The 17685-nt window shown below is 36.5% G+C and overlaps 3 protein-coding genes across 4 annotated transcripts in view; 2 read left to right on the top strand and 1 right to left on the bottom strand.

Moving 5' to 3' along the window:
• The first annotated feature begins 3326 nt into the window (after positions 1 to 3326).
• Positions 3327 to 8971, top strand: LOC111783293 (synaptotagmin-5-like). Its single transcript, XM_023664215.1, has 14 exons — positions 3327 to 3744; positions 4784 to 4858; positions 4958 to 5065; positions 5144 to 5176; positions 5256 to 5345; positions 5458 to 5583; positions 6045 to 6188; positions 6256 to 6675; positions 6964 to 7098; positions 7177 to 7395; positions 7481 to 7753; positions 7823 to 7960; positions 8038 to 8358; positions 8436 to 8971. The coding sequence occupies exons 1-14, from the start codon at positions 3538 to 3540 to the stop codon at positions 8652 to 8654; spliced, it is 2508 nt and encodes an 835-aa protein (XP_023519983.1). The 5' UTR covers positions 3327 to 3537; the 3' UTR covers positions 8655 to 8971.
• LOC111783295 (cleavage stimulating factor 64) lies at positions 8920 to 12936 on the bottom strand. The gene is made up of 7 exons (XM_023664216.1): positions 12683 to 12936; positions 12467 to 12544; positions 11765 to 11800; positions 11094 to 11669; positions 10888 to 10980; positions 9421 to 9609; positions 8920 to 9281 (listed from the first exon to the last, which is right to left on the bottom strand). The coding sequence occupies exons 1-7, from the start codon at positions 12773 to 12775 to the stop codon at positions 9156 to 9158; spliced, it is 1191 nt and encodes a 396-aa protein (XP_023519984.1). The 5' UTR covers positions 12776 to 12936; the 3' UTR covers positions 8920 to 9155.
• A 443-nt stretch (positions 12937 to 13379) lies between these two features.
• Positions 13380 to 17685, top strand: part of LOC111783107 (NADH dehydrogenase [ubiquinone] 1 beta subcomplex subunit 10-B) — a 5081-nt gene continuing 775 nt past the window's right edge. Inside the window, exons 1-3 of one of the 2 annotated variants that reach the window (XM_023663991.1) lie at positions 13380 to 13743; positions 14110 to 14160; positions 16429 to 17110. In XM_023663991.1, coding sequence (XP_023519759.1) covers positions 13458 to 13743; positions 14110 to 14141 — 318 coding nt within the window. In that variant the 5' untranslated portion in view covers positions 13380 to 13457 and the 3' untranslated portion in view covers positions 14142 to 14160; positions 16429 to 17110. Of the gene's footprint in view, positions 13744 to 14109; positions 14161 to 16428; positions 17111 to 17685 lie in introns of those variants that run through there. The other variant, XM_023663990.1, reaches the window with a different exon arrangement.

Below are 17685 nucleotides of genomic sequence, written 5' to 3'. Positions count from 1 at the left end.
GTCTAATTCTTGATTGATGGTGTATGTCTCTCTGACGAACAGAACTACACTCTTACCTAAACATGATAAAATTAAACTATCCTTTCGAGTATAAATTCAACTATTTATTATTAATATCTAAGAAAAACAGAGTATGATCTGTAAGCAAACATGCATGAAAAAGGGTTGATGAATGTCTTCCCCACTAAATCTTTCTTCCCTTCTCTTTTTAACTTGGTGTTTTTGGAGTATGCATGAACAAGGAGATAAAGTTCATGCATCCATACCCACACCAAAATCCGACATCACCCATCAACTTTTTCCTTCTTCATTTTGGTTGGTGGCTTGTCATAATCCAATTCAATTTTACTTTATAATCTTGCTTCCCAAATTATATTTTATTTATTCAAATTGAATTTTGTTCGAGTTTTTGATGTTAGGAAAATTATAAAATTAAACAACTTAATTATATATTAATTAAAAAGTTTGTTAAACAAATTATTTTCTACGAGAGAATATAGTATAAGATAATTTTTATTGTTATTCGTCACTGACATTAATTAAGCTATTGTGAGAGACCCATAACGAAATAAGGCAATGATTGGAATGAGTTGTCATTGTTGGTGTGATATTAACTTAAAATCACATCCAATAGAGACATGTTTTCGTATGTCAACACCCCTAACCAATTTATCTAGAAAAAAGCTTTGTTTAATGTCTAAAATTACGGTCTTATCCACTAACTATAAACTATGTTAAGAAGAAAACAATAATAAATTTATAATAGGACGAATATACTTAACTGTGTAACGAAAAGGAGTACGTAAGTATCTCAACCATATAAAAGATTAATAGGGAGACAAGGCGGGTGACGTGGAGCCACGACTCTTCCTTAAAAACCCTCTTGAATTGATTCCAGTGATTCAATAGCTTGAAAACTAAGATGTCTTTCCTACGTGCTAAAGCATTTTTTTTGTCTTGATGTGATTCTCTCGGAGAAAGAGTGAACCCTTGACCTAGTTTGATTTGATTGAGATTTAATATGTATAAAAAATTTAAAATAAAATAATAGATTTTCATATGCAGTAATATATGTGTTGATTGTGTTTTGAACAATAATACATGTGTTAATTATTAAGAATTAAATATGTTATTAGATACATATAAAGAATCAAATGATAAAGTTTAGTGAAATATTTTATTTTATTTTGATGATTCCATTCAACCAACATTGATTTTTTTTTTCTTACTTTTAAAAAAAAAATCGTTTTATTTTTTATTTTTTTAAAGGATCCTAATTTATAAGTGGTGTTATTAGTTTTAATAATAATAAAAGGACTAAATTAATAAAAATATCATTAAAAAATTTTAATTTACATTTTGTCTAAAAAAATACCTCTATTAAAGTTTCAATTATAAACTCTTTAAAAAAAATAATAAAAAAATCTTATCATGAAATTCGTTAATACTGGTTTCAAAAATACCCACCAATTTTTAATTTTTTTTTATTAATACTCTTAATTATTATAAAAAAAAAAAAAAAAAAAAAAAAAAAAAAACTCCAAAAATACCTTTAAATCTTTTTAAAAATTTTTAAAACAACTTTAAACTCTGATTTAAAAAATAAATATACACTTACAACAGTACGACATTTTAAAAAAATATCCATTAACTTTAAAAAAATAACTATAAAAAAAAAATTGGAGATAATTTTTTAGATATGAATGGACGATTTTCCGTTCAAATATTGACACTAAAATTTTCTTTTAAAATTTTAAAAAAATTGGAGGTATTTACTTAAACCCTTTAAAGTTTAAAGATATTTTTAAAACAACAACTCAGTGTGAGAATATTTTTAACGATTTCTATAATGTGAGAATATTTTTTTGATTTTTTTTTAAATGTAAATATATTATGATTTTTAAAAAAAATTTAAGAGTATTATTGCACACTATCTTTATTAATTCAGCTAACGATATCTATTCCTTTTATTATTTTTAATAAAAAAAAATTAATAACAAGCCTAAGGGTACGTACAAGCCTTCCGCTAATGTGGTTAAACAGGCTAAATTTCAAGCCCACGTAGCGTGTTAATTGGGCCACAGTCTTTGACAGAAAACAGGCCCATTTGTAAACCCAACCTTATCATAAAACAAATTAAAATTTTGACATTTTATTTGAATATAAATATTTTATGCGCCAATCATAAAACAAATTAAAAAATTAGCATGTAATAATAATAATATTTTAAAGAACCGTTGTATCATCATTTTTTTTTTGAAGGGTGAGAGTGTAATTTTTCATTGCTTCTATCCTATTCATTCTCACCTTACATACTTTAATAGATGACGGAAATGTTCAAGCATTGAATATTGACTCAATGAATAGTCTTCCTTCATCTATTATAATATTATTATTCTTTTTAATACATGTGCCAAAAAATAAATAATATTGCATCCAAGTTGACATATTCTTATTTTTGTTATAAACAAAAAAAATTTATATTGAATAATTTTATGATTATAATTTCTTATTTCATATTATGTGATCTTTTGGACGAAAAAAAAAATACAGTTATATTTATTTTCAAATATTGATGGTTCATTTTATAAGAAAAGAAGATAAATAATAATTTTAATTTATGTTAAAAAAAACTAGAGCCTACGTGGAATTTACAGTCAACTGCAAAACGTTATTGAACTAAAATGGAGATTAAAAAAAAAAAAAAAAAAAAAAAAAAAAAAAAAAAAAAAANTTTATTTTGTCGCCATTTGATATGGTCAATGATGAAGCTTGAATCAAGAAATACCAAACTTAGCCAAATGATTTATCCAACCAAATTAGACGCATTGGACATTTAATTAAATAAGAAGTCAACCAATCGTGAGCTCCATTAGGGAACATTAAATTATTAAAATGACCTTAACTTCCCATCCCTCCTTCCTGTGAACGAGTCAAGTCTCTCCTCCTCCTACTCCTCCGTCGTCTTTTCCGCCGCCGCCGCTGCCTCCACACTGATCGGGGAAGCGTTGGTTGAAGGCGACGGTGAGGATGGGTATGGAAAAAAAAGATACTTAATTACGGTAGTAAATACTTTTTAAACATATTTATTAAAATTACCCATTTTAAAATTTGATCTGTTCGGGTCAGGAAATCGGTGAGCGTACGCGCGGGAAAACGCGTGGGGCCAACTATATTGACATCCTTGTGGGTCAACTTACCAACTGCCTGCTGGTTGGTTTTTTTTTTTTTTTCTAAAAATTAAAACTTCCAAGAGCTCGACACAAAAATCTGTCGTTGTCACAGTCACGAACTGGATTGACATGTCCTTTCTTCTTCGTCTTCTTGGCTTCCTATTCGAAATTTCCCCATTAGCTTCCCCCACGGGTTCACCCTTTTCAGTTCACATTTTAATTATGAGACCCACTTGATTTTACTTTGTTTTCCTCAAATTCTCGGATTTTGACTTTTCTAAAACTGTGATCTTTCAACTTTTTTCTTGATGCTCTGCAACGGCGGACTTAGAGGAGGTTAGAATTTTTGTGGGAATCGTTCCAAATGAGCAGAGTGGGTGGCCCAAGTGGGCGAAAGAGGGGTTTGTTCAACGGCGAAGGGGCCATGGAGTTCTTCCGCCATTTAATGAGGGAGAAGCCTTTTCTTCCATTTCTGATACCTTTGGTTCTTATTGCTTGGAGTATTGAGAGATGGGTCTTCTCTCTCTCCAATTGGGTTCCTTTGGCTGTTGCTGTGTGGGCCACTTTACAGGTTTGTTTATCTCTTATTTCAACGCTGTTTTTTTGCCACAATTGGAATGTATTTGATTGAATTCTTGAATTTCCTGTTTCTGCCCATATAATGTTCGATGTTTGTTCTTCCGTTCAAAACCTGTGTTTGAGACTTGGAGTTGAGTCAATGCTCAAATATGTCTGCCCATTCATAATCAGAAGACACAAGTTACAATGTAGCAGAAGAAGCTAATTCTACCATTGCAAATATAGCAGCAATTTGATTGAATAAGTCATTGAACTATCTAATTCTTTGTCAAACTTGAAGAATTTACATTGATGTAACACGTTAGTGATTAGACTCTTCAATCATTCTCCCATGTTTTTTTTTTATATTCAATAAAGATTAGTGGTGAAATCTCACATCGGTTGTGTAGGAGAACGAAACATTTTTTATAAGGGTATGGAAACCTCTTCCTAACCATCGTGTTTAAAAACCTTGAGGAGAGGACAATATCTGCTAGTGGTGAGCTTGGGTTGTTACAGACGGTATTAAAGCTAGACACCGGGCGATGTGCCAGCGAGGAGGATGAGCCCCGAAGGGGAGTGGACACAAGGCGGTGTGCCAACAAGGACACTGGCTCCGGAAGGGGGTGGATTGTAAGATCCCACATCGGTTGGGGAGGAGAACGAAACATTCTTTATAAGGGTGTGGAAATCTCTCCCTAACAGACGCGTTTTAAAAACTTTGAGAGGAAGCCCGAAGGGGAAAGTCGAAAGAGGACAATATCTGCTAATGGGCCTGGGGCGTTACATTAGTAACATAATCATGGTGTCGAGTAGATTCATTAATTATTGAAAACTATGGAAAATGTCAGCTATATCTATGAAGTTTTTTTGGTTGATTGATATTCCCAAACGGTGATAAAGCCATCAGCATAGGCCCTTGGTTGATATCCCCATCACTTGGCTCAACATTGTCATGTGGGGGAGATGTTGTCTGGAAAATGGTGTTATGATTATGTCATTGTGTTTGAGCAACGTTAAAGATTCAACGCAATATCATCTTTCTCCTGCAGTATGGGAGTTATGAACGCCAAGTAATTGTTGATGATTTGAACACAAAATGGAGGCGACTTGTAACAAACACTTCGGTACATCTTTGCTCTTTTTTGCTTTCCTCCTCGATGACTGCTTGAGATTTTGAATGTGGTAGCCTAATTTCTTTCCTCCTTTATTCATCACTTAAACAGCCTGAAACACCTCTGGAACCCTGTGCATGGTTGAATAAGCTGTTGATGGAAGTATGGCCAAATTATTTTAATCCAAAACTTTCCTCAAAGTTTTCATCCGCAGTAAATGTGAGTACCCTACTTGTTCTACACATAAAAATTTGAGTATTGACATCATTTGACTTACTTAAAAGTTTCTCTATGCAGAAACGGTTGAAGGACCGAAAGTCGAGGCTTATTGTGAGTACACCTACTTTGGCCATTCCATCTTTTAGATGTTACATACAAAAACATACCCAAATTGCTCAATTTCGTGTAGGAAAACATGGAACTGCTGGAGTTTTCTCTAGGCTCGTGCCCTCCTAGCTTGGGTCTTGGTGGGGTTCGATGGTTAACTTGTGGTGGTGAGGTTGGACTCTCTTTGTTTTTCCATTATGTATAATCATATTTCTAGTTTGGTTGTAGTTTTCTGTGATTAAGACTTGAAATCTGAACATAGTTTTGTGATCGAGTTTTGACAGAGAATCATGCATTTGAATTTCGATTGGGACACAAATGAAATGAGCATTTTGTTGCAAGCCAAACTGGCCAAGCCACTTATGGGAACTGCACGGATTGTCATAAATAGTCTACATATAAAGGGTGATGTACGTATAGTTTCTTTCCCTCTTCCCTCAACTGTGTTCGTTTTAATTTTTCAGCATAAGTAGCACACAAGATCAATTCACCCCCTTCGGGGCTCAGCCTCCTTGCTGACACATCACCTGGTGTCTGGCTCTGATACCATTTGTAACGAACCAAGCCCACCGCCAATAGATATTGTCCTTTTTGGGTTTTCCCTTTGAGTCTTCTCCTCAAGGTTTTTAAAATACGTCTGTTAGGAAGAAGTTTTCACACCCTTATAAAGATTGCTTCGTTCTCCTCCCCAGCCGATGTGGGATCTCACAGATGACATGTGCATTCCGTTTGATTTATTGTTCACGAGTTTTTCCTATGACTTTAGGATGTCTTGGGAGTTTCAGTTGCCACTCCACCATATAAAATCCACAGTCACTCAAAAGTTAGCAATGTCTTAAAATTTCATCTGTTATTTGGATTACCTTTACAGCTTGTGTTGATGCCTATTTTGGATGGGAAGGCAGTTTTATTTTCGTTTGTGACAACTCCTGATGTAAGAATAGGAATTGCTTTTGGAAGTGGTGGAAGCCAATCATTGCCTGCAACAGAGCTCCCTGGTGTTTCCTCCTGGCTGGTATAGTCCTACATCTATCACTGCTACTCCATTTGAGTATCTCAACAATCTGTCCTCTCTTATGCAGGTCAAAATTTTTACAGATACTATGGTTAGGACAATGGTTGAACCACGCAGGCGCTGTTTCTCTTTGCCCCCCGTTGATCTCAGGAAGAAGGCTGTTGGTGGTATCATATATGTGACTGTCATTTCTGCCAGAAAACTGTATCGAAGTAGCTTGAAAGGAAGTCCAACAAGAAGACAACAAAGCCACTCTTCTAATGGCTCATTCGGAGAGCATCTTAATGATAAAGATCTGCAGACATTTGTTGAGGTTGAACTTGAAAAGCTTAGTAGAAAAACAGATGCAAGATCAGGTTCAGACCCTCAGTGGAATGCCACATTCAATATGATCTTACACGAAGATACAGGAACTCTACGGTTTCATCTTTATGAGTATAATCCAAGCCATGTGAAGCATGATTATCTTGCAAGTTGTGAGGTTAAGGTATAAATTACTCAATAATCATACAAACTCGTTTAAGTTATATGTTCTTCGTCATGCTGTGAGATCCCATATCGGTTGGAGAGGGGAACGTAGCATTCCTTATAAGGGTGTAGAAACCTCCCCTAGCATACGTGTTTTAAAAATCTTGAGAGGAAGCCCGAAAGGAAAAAGTCCAAAGGGGACAATATTTGCTAGCGGTGGACTCGAACTGTTACAAATGGTATCTGAGCCAGTCACCAGGCGGTGTGCCCGTGATTAGCTAATTCAAAGTTTGTTCTCTATGAGCAGATGAAATATGCTGCAGACGATTCCACAACATTTTGGGCAATAGGACCAGACTCTAGTGTGATAGCCAGGCATGCTGAGTTTTGTGGAAAAGAAGTTGAAATGGATATTCCATTTGAAGGGGCCTTTTGTGGAGAGGTAAAATCTTTATAGTTTGCTAAGCTGCAGCAGCTGATTCTGTCGTGCTGACATACTATGTAATCCATGTCGTTGCAGCTGTCAGTGAGGCTTGTTTTAAAGGAATGGATGTACTCAGATGGTTCACATAGTTCGAACAGGTACCATGTTAGTCCACAACAATCTCTCTACGGGGCGTCGAGTTTTGTTTCGAGCACGGGAAGAAAGATCAACATCACAGTTGTGGAAGGAAAGGATCTTCCAACAAAAGACAAGAATGGAAAGTGTGATCCATATGTCAAATTGCAGTATGGAAAGGTAGTTTTCTTTCCTTCTAATCTCTCAAATATTTTAAGAGTAATGATGATGTTAACCCTTTGATGATTGTTGTTTATAATTTCAGTCTCTCCAGCGCACAAGAACTGCTCACTCCTTCAATCCATTATGGAATCAGAAGTTTGAATTTGATGAGATCGGTGGTGGTGAGTATCTAAAGTTGAAATGCCTTACTGAAGACATCTTTGGCAATGATAACACTGGGAGTGCAAGGGTTAATCTGGAAGGATTAGTAGAAGGGTCAGTTAGAGATGTATGGATTCCTCTTGAAAAGGTGAATTCTGGAGAATTAAGGCTTCAAATAGAAGCTATCAGAGTGGATGACAATGAAGGATCAAGGGTATGTTTAACAAGCTCATATCTGAATCATATGATACTTCATATCTGAATCATTCCTCCATGTCCCCAGGGATCAAGCTTGGCTCCAACAAATGGTTGGATCGAACTCGTTCTAGTTGAAGCAAGAGACCTTGTTGCTGCTGATCTCAGAGGGACGAGTGATCCTTACGTGAGGGTCCAATATGGGAAGTTGAAGAAAAGAACCAAGGTATCTTTCAAGTTCTAATTTCATCATCAGCCATAAGGTTCTTTTTGAAATTGTTTTAATTATGAATTTTGTTGCAGGTTATGTACAAAACTCTAAGGCCCCAGTGGAATCAGATTCTGGAGTTTCCAGACAATGGCAGCGCTCTGCTGTTACATGTGAAAGACCACAATGCTCTGCTCCCAACGTCAAGCATAGGTGATTGTGTTGTGGAGTATCAAGGGCTGCCTCCAAACCAGATGTTTGACAAATGGATACCACTTCAGGGGGTTAAAAAGGGAGAGATACATATCCAAATCACCAAGAGAGTTCCAGAACTTGATAAGAGATCTAGTTTGGACTCAAAAACCAGTCTGGATTCTGAAATTTCCTTGAACAAAGCTCATCGGATTTCCAGTCAGGTCAGTTGTAAAGAACTTCAAACGTGTTTACGATCCAACTTTTTGTCATGATAGCTTCAAATCTCTTCTTCTTGCAGATGAAACAAATGATGAACAAGTTACAAAGTTTCATTGAAGATAGCAATCTTGAAGGACTTGCGACGGGCATGAGTGAGCTGGAAAGTCTAGAGGATCTGCAAGAGGAGTATATGGCACAGCTTGAAACTGAACAGATGCTTCTAATAAACAAGATCAAGGAACTTGGTCAGGAGTTTCTCAACTCATCCCCTTCCTCAAGTAGAAGATCATTTGGATAATAATCGGATCCATCAGACTTCTCGACCTTACCAGTTTGCTGTACAAATCATGACTCGGCATATGCATTTGGAGATTCTGATACAAGTGTACATGTTATTTAGATTGAGTCCATACATTTTCGTATAGGAATTCTTATTTATTCTGAACAATTGGGCAGAATTCGCTTCATTTGTTAGAGTTTTAATCTTCCAGCGGTAACTGTTAAGCTAACAGCCCACAGAAAGAAAAAGAATAAGAAAAAAGAAAAAAAATGTATGTTGACAATTTAACAATATAGTTCTAAGCATTACAAATTCTTCTCAAATCAAAGTTTCTACATTTTAGTTTGATTTATAAAGTTTGTCTACACTCCGGAAAAAGTTGAAATTGTAATACATCAAATCTGCATAAGTCAAAAAAATACAATAGTAACAAGACTTCCCCTAGCAGCCTAAAAACCATTTTGAGTTAACAAAGGGGGAGGGGAGAAAATCAAGAGAATCCTGCCCGAAGAACATTGTTCATTGCCGCAGTATCTTCTGTAGCTGAAGCACTTGATTCCTTTGCTCTGGAGGCAGGAGATTAATTTGTTCTGGTGTGAGACTCATGACTTGTTGAAGTAACATCTTCTCCATCTCCTGACTCAACTGAACCAAAATCGGGTGAAAAGGGAGGGGAGAGACAAAGGTCAATAACAAAATGAAAAAGAAGAACTTGTCGAAAAAAGAAAGTAATTAGAAAAACTTGTCGTTCAAAACAGAAAAAAGAAAGTAATTAGAAAAGTACCGGTGGTGCAGCACGAGGCTGATTGCCAGGGGCCATCTGACCAAGGACTGATGGTATTGGTGGTGGTCCGGCGAGTTGCTGTGGATGTGTAGGATTTTCTGGAGGGCCAGGCATCCAAGGCCCTCTGTCAGCAGGCTTTGAACTTCCAACTTGATTCATGAATTCTGTACCTAATTTAGAACCTCCAGCCTGAGAGAAATATGCACCAAACGAGACATTAAACAGCTAATACTGTGGTTATTTGACATTGTTTGTAATGGCTTAAATAATTTGGTCTACAAGTAGATGGCATTCTCAAGACCAGTTTGCATACGCAAACCCTGTTGAAAACTTTTGAATAATTAAACAACAAATGCCACTCATACTAAACTTTTGAAGTGTTTGTCCTCCGTAATATCCAAAATGCAGAATACTTACTCGCCTAACACGTACCAAATCCACAAATGGAAACTCAATAGAGAACCGTGCAAGATCAAAGAATATCAAACCCCTTCCTCTTTCTCATTAGATAGGACCTAACAAGACTATCTATGACATCCAAAAGATTAGAAGAGAACAAACATTATGACTGCTACAATAGTTTTCTTTCAGGTAACCCAAGTTCCACCATCTAATGTCTTAAAGGGGTTACGCCAAAAATTAAACGCATAACTGTGTCTACACATGACAAATGCAAACATGAACAATTTCTACCAAGAACTTACAATTTTTCTGGTAAGAAGCCGAACTTTCATGATGAATACAAGGGTGAACAAAAAAGAAGCCCTCGAAAAACAAGCACTAATTATAAAAATGATTCTAATCTAAAAGAACCAGACTGATATCATAGTTACACAAGGGTATAGTGAACTAGTTATGCCGAAAATTAAAAGCATAACTGTGTCTATATCAGACAAATGCAAACACGAACAATTTCTACCAAAAACCTATAACTTTTTTTTGGAAGGAAACCAAACTTTCACGAAAAATACAAAGGTGAACAAAAAAGAAGTCCTAAAAAACACACATTAACTATAAAAATGACTCTAGTCCAAAAGAACACGACCAATATCATAATTACATAATGTTCTAGTGAACTAAGTCTAAATGGAACAATTAAACCTCACCAACTCCTAAACCTATTCTCTAGAATTCTCCATATCCCTAAAAATCCTACCATTACACTCCAACCAATTACCCGACAAAATGGCAAAGAAGCTTGCTTGCCACACCACTATACCCTTCTCGCTAAAAGGGGAGTGCAAAACCACCTCCCCCAAACCTATTCCAAGCCCCAATAACCCCAAAAGAACTCCACCACCAAACTGCCATTCCCACAGCAAATTCCACATGTATGGCTTACTAAATGAATAATATTATAAATGTTGAAAACAATAAATATTCCATAGATAGACATATTTACTATACAATATTTTCCAGGATAAACACATTGTAATCAAGTAAAAAAGAAAAAAGAAAAAAAAGTACCTGATACATTGATTGAGGGGGTGGCTGACTAGGGAGTGCCGACTGTCCTGGGGGAAATGAGTTTCCCATGCCAGGAGGGAGTTTGGTACCTGACTAGAACATTTAAAAAATAGATTAGAGAGGTTGAGAAATCATTTTCACTTGGAGATTTGTGTACTGTAAATCCAAAAGAGAATTTTAGCTTGAAAACTAAAACTCCGACTTACATGAAATATGGGCTGAGAAACATGCTGTGGGATGCCAGGAGGTTGGTAATTCATATTGTGGCCCATTTGAGGGGGGTAGTGCTGATGGAAATTTGGACCCGTAGGTGCTCTGGAATGTGAGGGCAATGGTGCCGGTGGAGGCAGGTGGGGAATCTCAGCTGTTTGTAATGGCTGCTGCAGCTGGATGGAAGCAGTTGAAATCTGGGGTTGATGAAGTAGAGGTGGCTGAGCAGCAGAGGGAAGAATTGGAGGTACATTTGGAATTTGAGAGGGTTGTGGCGCAGAATTGGGATTTGCCTGGGGCATATCAAATCCCTTGGGATGCTGTGGTGTCTGTAGGGGAATCAGAGGTGCTGACCGGGGCTGAATGTTAGTGGTAGGAAGAGTAGTTGATGAGACGGGCATTGATGGTTGGTTCTGATATTGTTTTCTAGGAGGGGCCAAAGGTGGTGTACTTGTCTGTTCTTGCAAATTTATTTGAGCAGCTGATGTTTGAGTAGGCTGAATATTTGATTGTTGAGTTGTGTGAGTTGATGGTTGAGAATGCTGTGAGGCAGAAGGATGAACGCTTGGAATCTAAACAGAAGAATAACTTAGATGTATACCTATAAGCTGATTGAAAATGCAGAAAAAAGAAAAAGAAAAATAGTAGAATAACAATGGCACGCTACCTGAGGCGGTCGTACCATTCCAAGCATGATCTGCGCCTGGTAGATAAAACAGTAGAATCAATAATACTTTCAGTAATCAAAAGAGGAATTAAAGGTAAAACCTCTAAATGTGCTGATTAACAAGTAAAAAGGGTCCAGACTATTAACCACATAACTCAGTGTACCCTAGAGCATAAATTAATATTATAAATAACATTTGCAGTCACGCCTAGTTGTTAAAAATGATTCTGAACAAACAAATGCCTACACAATCTAGTGCTCAAACTTGACGCTTGTAGTAGGCCATACAAACATTTGACAGTCAATGCTGTCTCCAAGGGGGTAATAAGAAGAAAACTCGTGCTCCAGACTACTTTCGTCGTCTTCAAGAATACACGTCCTTGAATGCAATTGGGAAAGATAGAGAGATGCTAAAAAACTTGCTTGATTTCACCCAGAATAGATAAATCCATTCCTTCAAGAATATGACCCACCAACAGGTTTACTTCAAAAGATATTAAAATTAATCCTCGCAAGAGATTATACAAGTGTGCACATTACTAAAACACATTCAATTTCCTCGAAGCACTAGCGATTATTCAAAATCCGGTTCACGTACAGCCCTATTTGTTAAAACTTGGCCAAGAGAAGATTAACTGGCTAGCTCTAAATGGTAAATGAAATGAACTTTTCTCAAGACACGAAAAACCTAAAAATTGAAACCTGGAAAAGAGCTTTGGTCAATAGCGGGTTTTGGATAAGGATTTGTTTCGCCTGCTGCTGGTTCTGTTCGATCAGTGTCTGCATAATAATAAACAGTGCAGTAATCATTCCTCCGATATCCGGACATTGCTCAGAGACAAAGATCGAACTCAGAAAGCGGACGAAGAGGGGGGACAGACCAATATAGATTCCGACAGCGAGAGAAAAGATAAGTACCTTCATTTGAGACATGATTTCATATAGTTGGTTCTTCGACATTCCCGCGATGCTCTCCGGCAGACCGGTGCCGGTAACTTGCTTTCCAGCCATGTTCTACGTTCCAACGCCAATTGGGACTGAGATTGTTCCTTCGCAATTTCTCGCCAACAGCGCAGCGAAACTTGGTTCGTATGTAGTTAATGGGCGTTTCTCTGAAGACCCAGCGTAGCGTTTGCTCGTCTGGAAGTTTAGAGATTCCCTCAGGCTCGGGCGACAGAAAATTGCAGAAATTTTCTATTATGTTCTTTTCGTTGAAAAAAGAAAAACATTCGGCCCAAAATATTGGGCTTTTGGAGGATTTTCATGGCCCAATTAATTGGGCTTCTTGAGGAACAATAATGGGCCGAGTTTAAATCTTAACTAATGTTCATTTCATAAAAATAAAACATTCGGCCCAATACATTGGGCTTTCTGACAACAAAAATGGGCTGAGTTTAAATGTAACTATTATGTTCTTTTCATAAAATAGAAAAAAACATTAGGCCCAATACTTCGGCATTTTTAAGGATCAATAATGGGCCGATTTTAAATCTAACTATTTGTTATTTTCATTAAAATATTTGGCCCAATGGGCTCTTTGAGGACCAAGATTGGGCCCAAAATCAGAAGTCCATTGAACCAAGCCCATTTGTTAGGAAGCTACAAGGAATATGGGGCGTTGTGCTCCCGTGTAGGTGCGAGAGAGCGATCCTGAGAACTGAGAGCAGGCAAAGAGAAGAGGTGGAAAAAAACTATGGGGAGGAAGAAGACAGTCGAATTCGATGAATCTCCGCCGGATGATTTCGATCCGGAGCATCCGTATAAGGATCCAGTGGCGATGCTGGAGATGAGGGAACACATTGTGAGAGAGAAGTGGATCGAAATAGAAAAGGCGAAGATACTGAGGGAAAAGCTCAGATGGTGCTACCGTATTGAAGGGGTCAACCACCTTCAGAAATGCCGCCACCTTGTTCAACAATACCTCGATTCCACTCGCGGCATCGGCTGGGGCAAGGATGGACGCCACCCATCCCTTCATGGTTCTCTCTTTTCGTCTTAATTTCTGTTTAATTTCTGAGAAATATTATCATTTCTGCAATCTTTGGTTGAAAATGGAGATACTTCGAGTCGCTGATGGTTGGCTGTGATTGGGTGATGCTCATAAGTGGAAATATGCTCCGTTTTGGAAGTATTGTTTTCTGAAATATCGTTGGTTTATAAATCCGTGGATATATACTTTTCGAAATTAATCTGATTCATGTCAACCTTTTTAATTTGGTGCTCGCTGGCTAGATTATTCTTCTTTTATTTTCTTCGGGTTTCCTATGCAATTTCAATGACCGAGTAAATGTGACTCTCCCTCCTTTATGATCATCTGATGCTGTTTCTTCTTGTTTTTTTGTTAGGTCCTAAAGTGGAGTCGGTGGAATCGGAGTGAATCTCTGGGAGGAATAACGGTGAGTTCGAATGTTCGCAAGTTTTTCTGGCTAATTTTAGTACTTGATCATACCGATAATCAAACCTTTTTTAGTCAGTGCTTGAATAAATTAAGAGTGTATATTAGCTTGAGTTAATAAACAAGCTCTATGCTTTATTTCGTCTACTGCTTTGAGGTGTGTAAAGAAGCATTAACTCAGATCAGTGGTTAATAATTTCACTTAGTTTTCTATTTCTCTGTTGAGTGAGAACTTTGTAGGAATGTACAGCAAGCTTTCCTAAAACATTTCTGACTGGTGGCTTGTTTTTTAGAACGATTGAAATTGCTAACATGTCACTCGTTCACAGTTCTTTTAAGTGATGTAGGAGAAACGATAACAACATTAAGTGGGGTGTTATTGAAGCTGAAGGTAACTCTAGGGGTGTGTCACTCAGTGGGTTCCTCGTAATTTGTTGTCCTTAGAAGTTGTGTGAGTTGGGGATATCGTCATTCTATGGGATCTTCCTAATTTTTTGTCCTTAGAAGTGGTGTGAGCTGCTTCTCCTGATTTGTATAGTTTTGTTCAAGTTCACAATTAGTTGGAACTGGATCCCCCTCTTGTGAGTGGTAACTTCTCTTGGTCCAATCTTTGTGCTTTACTGGTATGACATATTCTTTTATTGTCAAGAGAGTGGCTGGATATTTTTCAAGGACATCAAAAAATATTTTTAGTTGTAGTATTTTGGACCATTGGCCTATTCTTTTCAACGTTAGGGTTGCTGAGTGGGGTCTTTAGCTGTTCATTTTTTTCAAAATAGAGTTATCAATGACAACCTAAATGAAACCTACATATGTTTGGTCTCAAAGAAATTGGATGTTTGCACTTTTGCAGACTTTTTCCCCTAAGTCTTACAATCGAACTGTATAAAATCATAGCAAAGGTGCTATCAGAATGTCTTAAAAAGGTTCTCCCTCTCACAATTAATGGATGGCCTTAGTCGCCTACTCACAAAGATCGAAGACGAAGGGCAGATAAACGGCTTTTAGATTAGCACTTAGGCTTCATAATCAACCACCTTCAGTTCCCGGGCACAATCCTCTTTTTAGATTTGTTGGATATCTCTTCCATAAAAAACATGCTCAAGACAATAAAAACCTTCAGAAGAATCTCTGAACAAAATATCAATCTCCAAAAGATAGATTATGGGCATCATATGTTAGCACAAAAATTATTGAAGAATTAACCAACAAATCATAAAAAAGAAAAGGGGAATGGCCGAATATGTATCTACAATTACCCCCAAAAGAAAACCACAAATCCTTTTCCTTTTGGAAGACTTGTAGAAAAAATAGAAAGAAGGTTATCAATATGATCATCATTATGTTTTACTACAAAAGGGGAAGACTCACCCTAATACAAGCCACACTATCCAATCTCTCCACTTACTACACGTCTCTATTTGAAATGCCACAAAAAGTGCTATGGGTATAGAAAGATTACTTAGAAACTATCTATGGGAAGGATGACACACACCTTATTTGATAGACCTTGTTTGATAGAATATCATAAACTTCCCAGCAGAAAAAGGACTTGGTTTATTTTCAATGAATAACAAAGCTCTACTCGCAAAATGGATATGGAGATCCATCACAAAAAAAATTTGTGGAGAAAACTTATATTTCAAATTGGTGTTCATTATGCTATTGAGACAGTGAAACACAAAGGCACTTATTTATGCTACACACATATGCTCAGAATTTCTAGACAAAGATTCTCAATATCTTCGGATGACATCTCATATTTCTTAGGGAGGTCAAAGATTTATTGGACATGACTTAGTTGTACCATCCTTTCAATAATGCAAAAACTCTACTATGAAAAAAATTCATCATGGCTTTCTTTTGGAATATGTGGAAGAAAGAAATCAAAGAATTTTCACAAAAGAGACGCAAACTTATATAAAACTCTTCGATAATGTTGTTTATCAAGCTATATCTTGGTGTAAATTGTCTAATATTTTCGCTTCCTACAGTTGTACCTTCCTCATTCTGTAAATTTTAAACATCAATGAAATTGTCTCTTATAAAAAAATATATGGATATAGATATAGATATATTTGTTTTTTTCCTACCATCTCAAATAAAAGTTCTATTTTGTTAGCTTCTTATCATCCAATTATTCTGTTACACCACTTGTCTTCATATATTAAAAACTATTTATATTTTTCTAATGTTCGCCTAAAAAAATTATTTAGTGTGCCTCAAGCTTTAAAAAAACATTGGGTTGTTGCTAATCAATTGCCCTTAGGTGGTTCGGCGTTGTAAATTTCACTCCTGAATAGCCTGTCTAAAAGGGAAGTCAACAATCCATCCTCCATACGTTGTGTTCCCCTCTTTGTCCAGATTTGAATGCTTGTTGTATTTGGACTCTTGTGTCCCCGGGGTGCTCTTGATAATCTCTCTTTCTGTATTTGGTTGTCTGAAGTTCTCCTTGACCATTTTTTTCTTGATAATCTCTCTTTCTGGATTTGCTTATCTGGTTTCTCCTGGACCATTTTTTTCTTGTTTGGTTAGCATTACTACCTAGGAAGTTATCTAGAGTTCCTCGTGTGTCCTTCATTTATGAGCGAAGATTTATTTATATCCTGTTAAGATGTCATTTTTTGCGAAGATTTGGGATAAGCAGAGGATGTCATGATGGAGGGAGGAGTGTTGGAATCCACCTATTTGTCATGAAGGGGAAAGCCTCTCTTTTGAATTCACCCATTCATGAAGGAAGGGTTTTGGTAAAGAAAATGAAGCCCGACACACTGAAAATAATCTAAATATTCAATACACAATTTTTAGTAACTGCCCTCTATTTTTATTCTCAAACAATTGGGGGCCTCTTATTATAGTTTTATTATTTTTCTTGTTTGGGCTCCCTTTTCCTTTCAGCCTTATTAGTCTTGTGTAGCTTGGTCTTTCTTTGTTCAGAGGGAAAACAGATTATTCAATTAAAAGAAAGAAAAAACAGAAAATGGATAATGGATAATAAAGAAAAACTATGAACTTGAACTAGGCTGGAGTTTGGTCTTGCTGGAAAGAGTGATATAGCTACCTTTCCACTATAGTCTGAACTAAGTATATATTAGAACTGAATGGATGTTTCTTTTAATAATCAAACCAAATTTTATTGGGACAAAAAGTACAAAAAGGGCCACAACCCAACTATGAAAGGGACTACGAACAAAAAATTGCAAAAAAGAGCCCCAGCCTCTGAAGACTTGAAAATTCTTTGTTTCTTTCCTACCAAAAATTTCATAGAATAACAAATTAGCCAGCCTGCCACAACAAATAGCTTGTATCCTAAAAAGTAGTGCCTAAGATAACTTCATCATTGCACGACCTGAATTTATAACTTAAGAGCCTGCCAACTACAATGTCACGCCTTACTAGAACAATGGCAAAGCCGTAAAAGATGGTTTGAATCTTCCAAAGTACACCTAATACACTAGAGGACCAAAGAGAGAAAAAAAAAAAAAAAAAAAAAAAAAAAAAAAAAAAAAAAAAAAAAAAAAAAAAA

The sequence above is a fragment of the Cucurbita pepo genome, chromosome LG20 (assembly GCF_002806865.2).
Source record: "Cucurbita pepo subsp. pepo cultivar mu-cu-16 chromosome LG20, ASM280686v2, whole genome shotgun sequence".
Taxonomy (NCBI): Eukaryota; Viridiplantae; Streptophyta; class Magnoliopsida; order Cucurbitales; family Cucurbitaceae; genus Cucurbita; species Cucurbita pepo.
The sequence above is the reverse complement of the archived record's forward strand: the minus strand, read 5'-3'. Positions and strand labels throughout refer to the sequence as shown.

Excerpts from the sequence above, each read along its gene's own strand:
- LOC111783293 (XM_023664215.1), top strand. The coding sequence starts at position 3,538 with ATGAGCAGAGTGGGTGGCCCAAGTGGGCGAAAGAGGGGTTTGTTCAAC. Across the intron at positions 7,396-7,480 it reads TCAAATTGCAGTATGGAAAG|TCTCTCCAGCGCACAAGAAC; the intron begins GTAGTTTTCTTT and ends TTATAATTTCAG. Across the intron at positions 8,359-8,435 it reads CTCATCGGATTTCCAGTCAG|ATGAAACAAATGATGAACAA; the intron begins GTCAGTTGTAAA and ends TTCTTCTTGCAG.
- LOC111783295 (XM_023664216.1), bottom strand. The coding sequence starts at position 12,775 with ATGGCTGGAAAGCAAGTTACCGGCACCGGTCTGCCGGAGAGCATCGCG. Across the intron at positions 11,801-12,466 it reads TGACCAAAGCTCTTTTCCAG|GCGCAGATCATGCTTGGAAT; the intron begins GTTTCAATTTTT and ends TTTATCTACCAG. Across the intron at positions 9,282-9,420 it reads AGCCTCGTGCTGCACCACCG|TTGAGTCAGGAGATGGAGAA; the intron begins GTACTTTTCTAA and ends ATTTTGGTTCAG.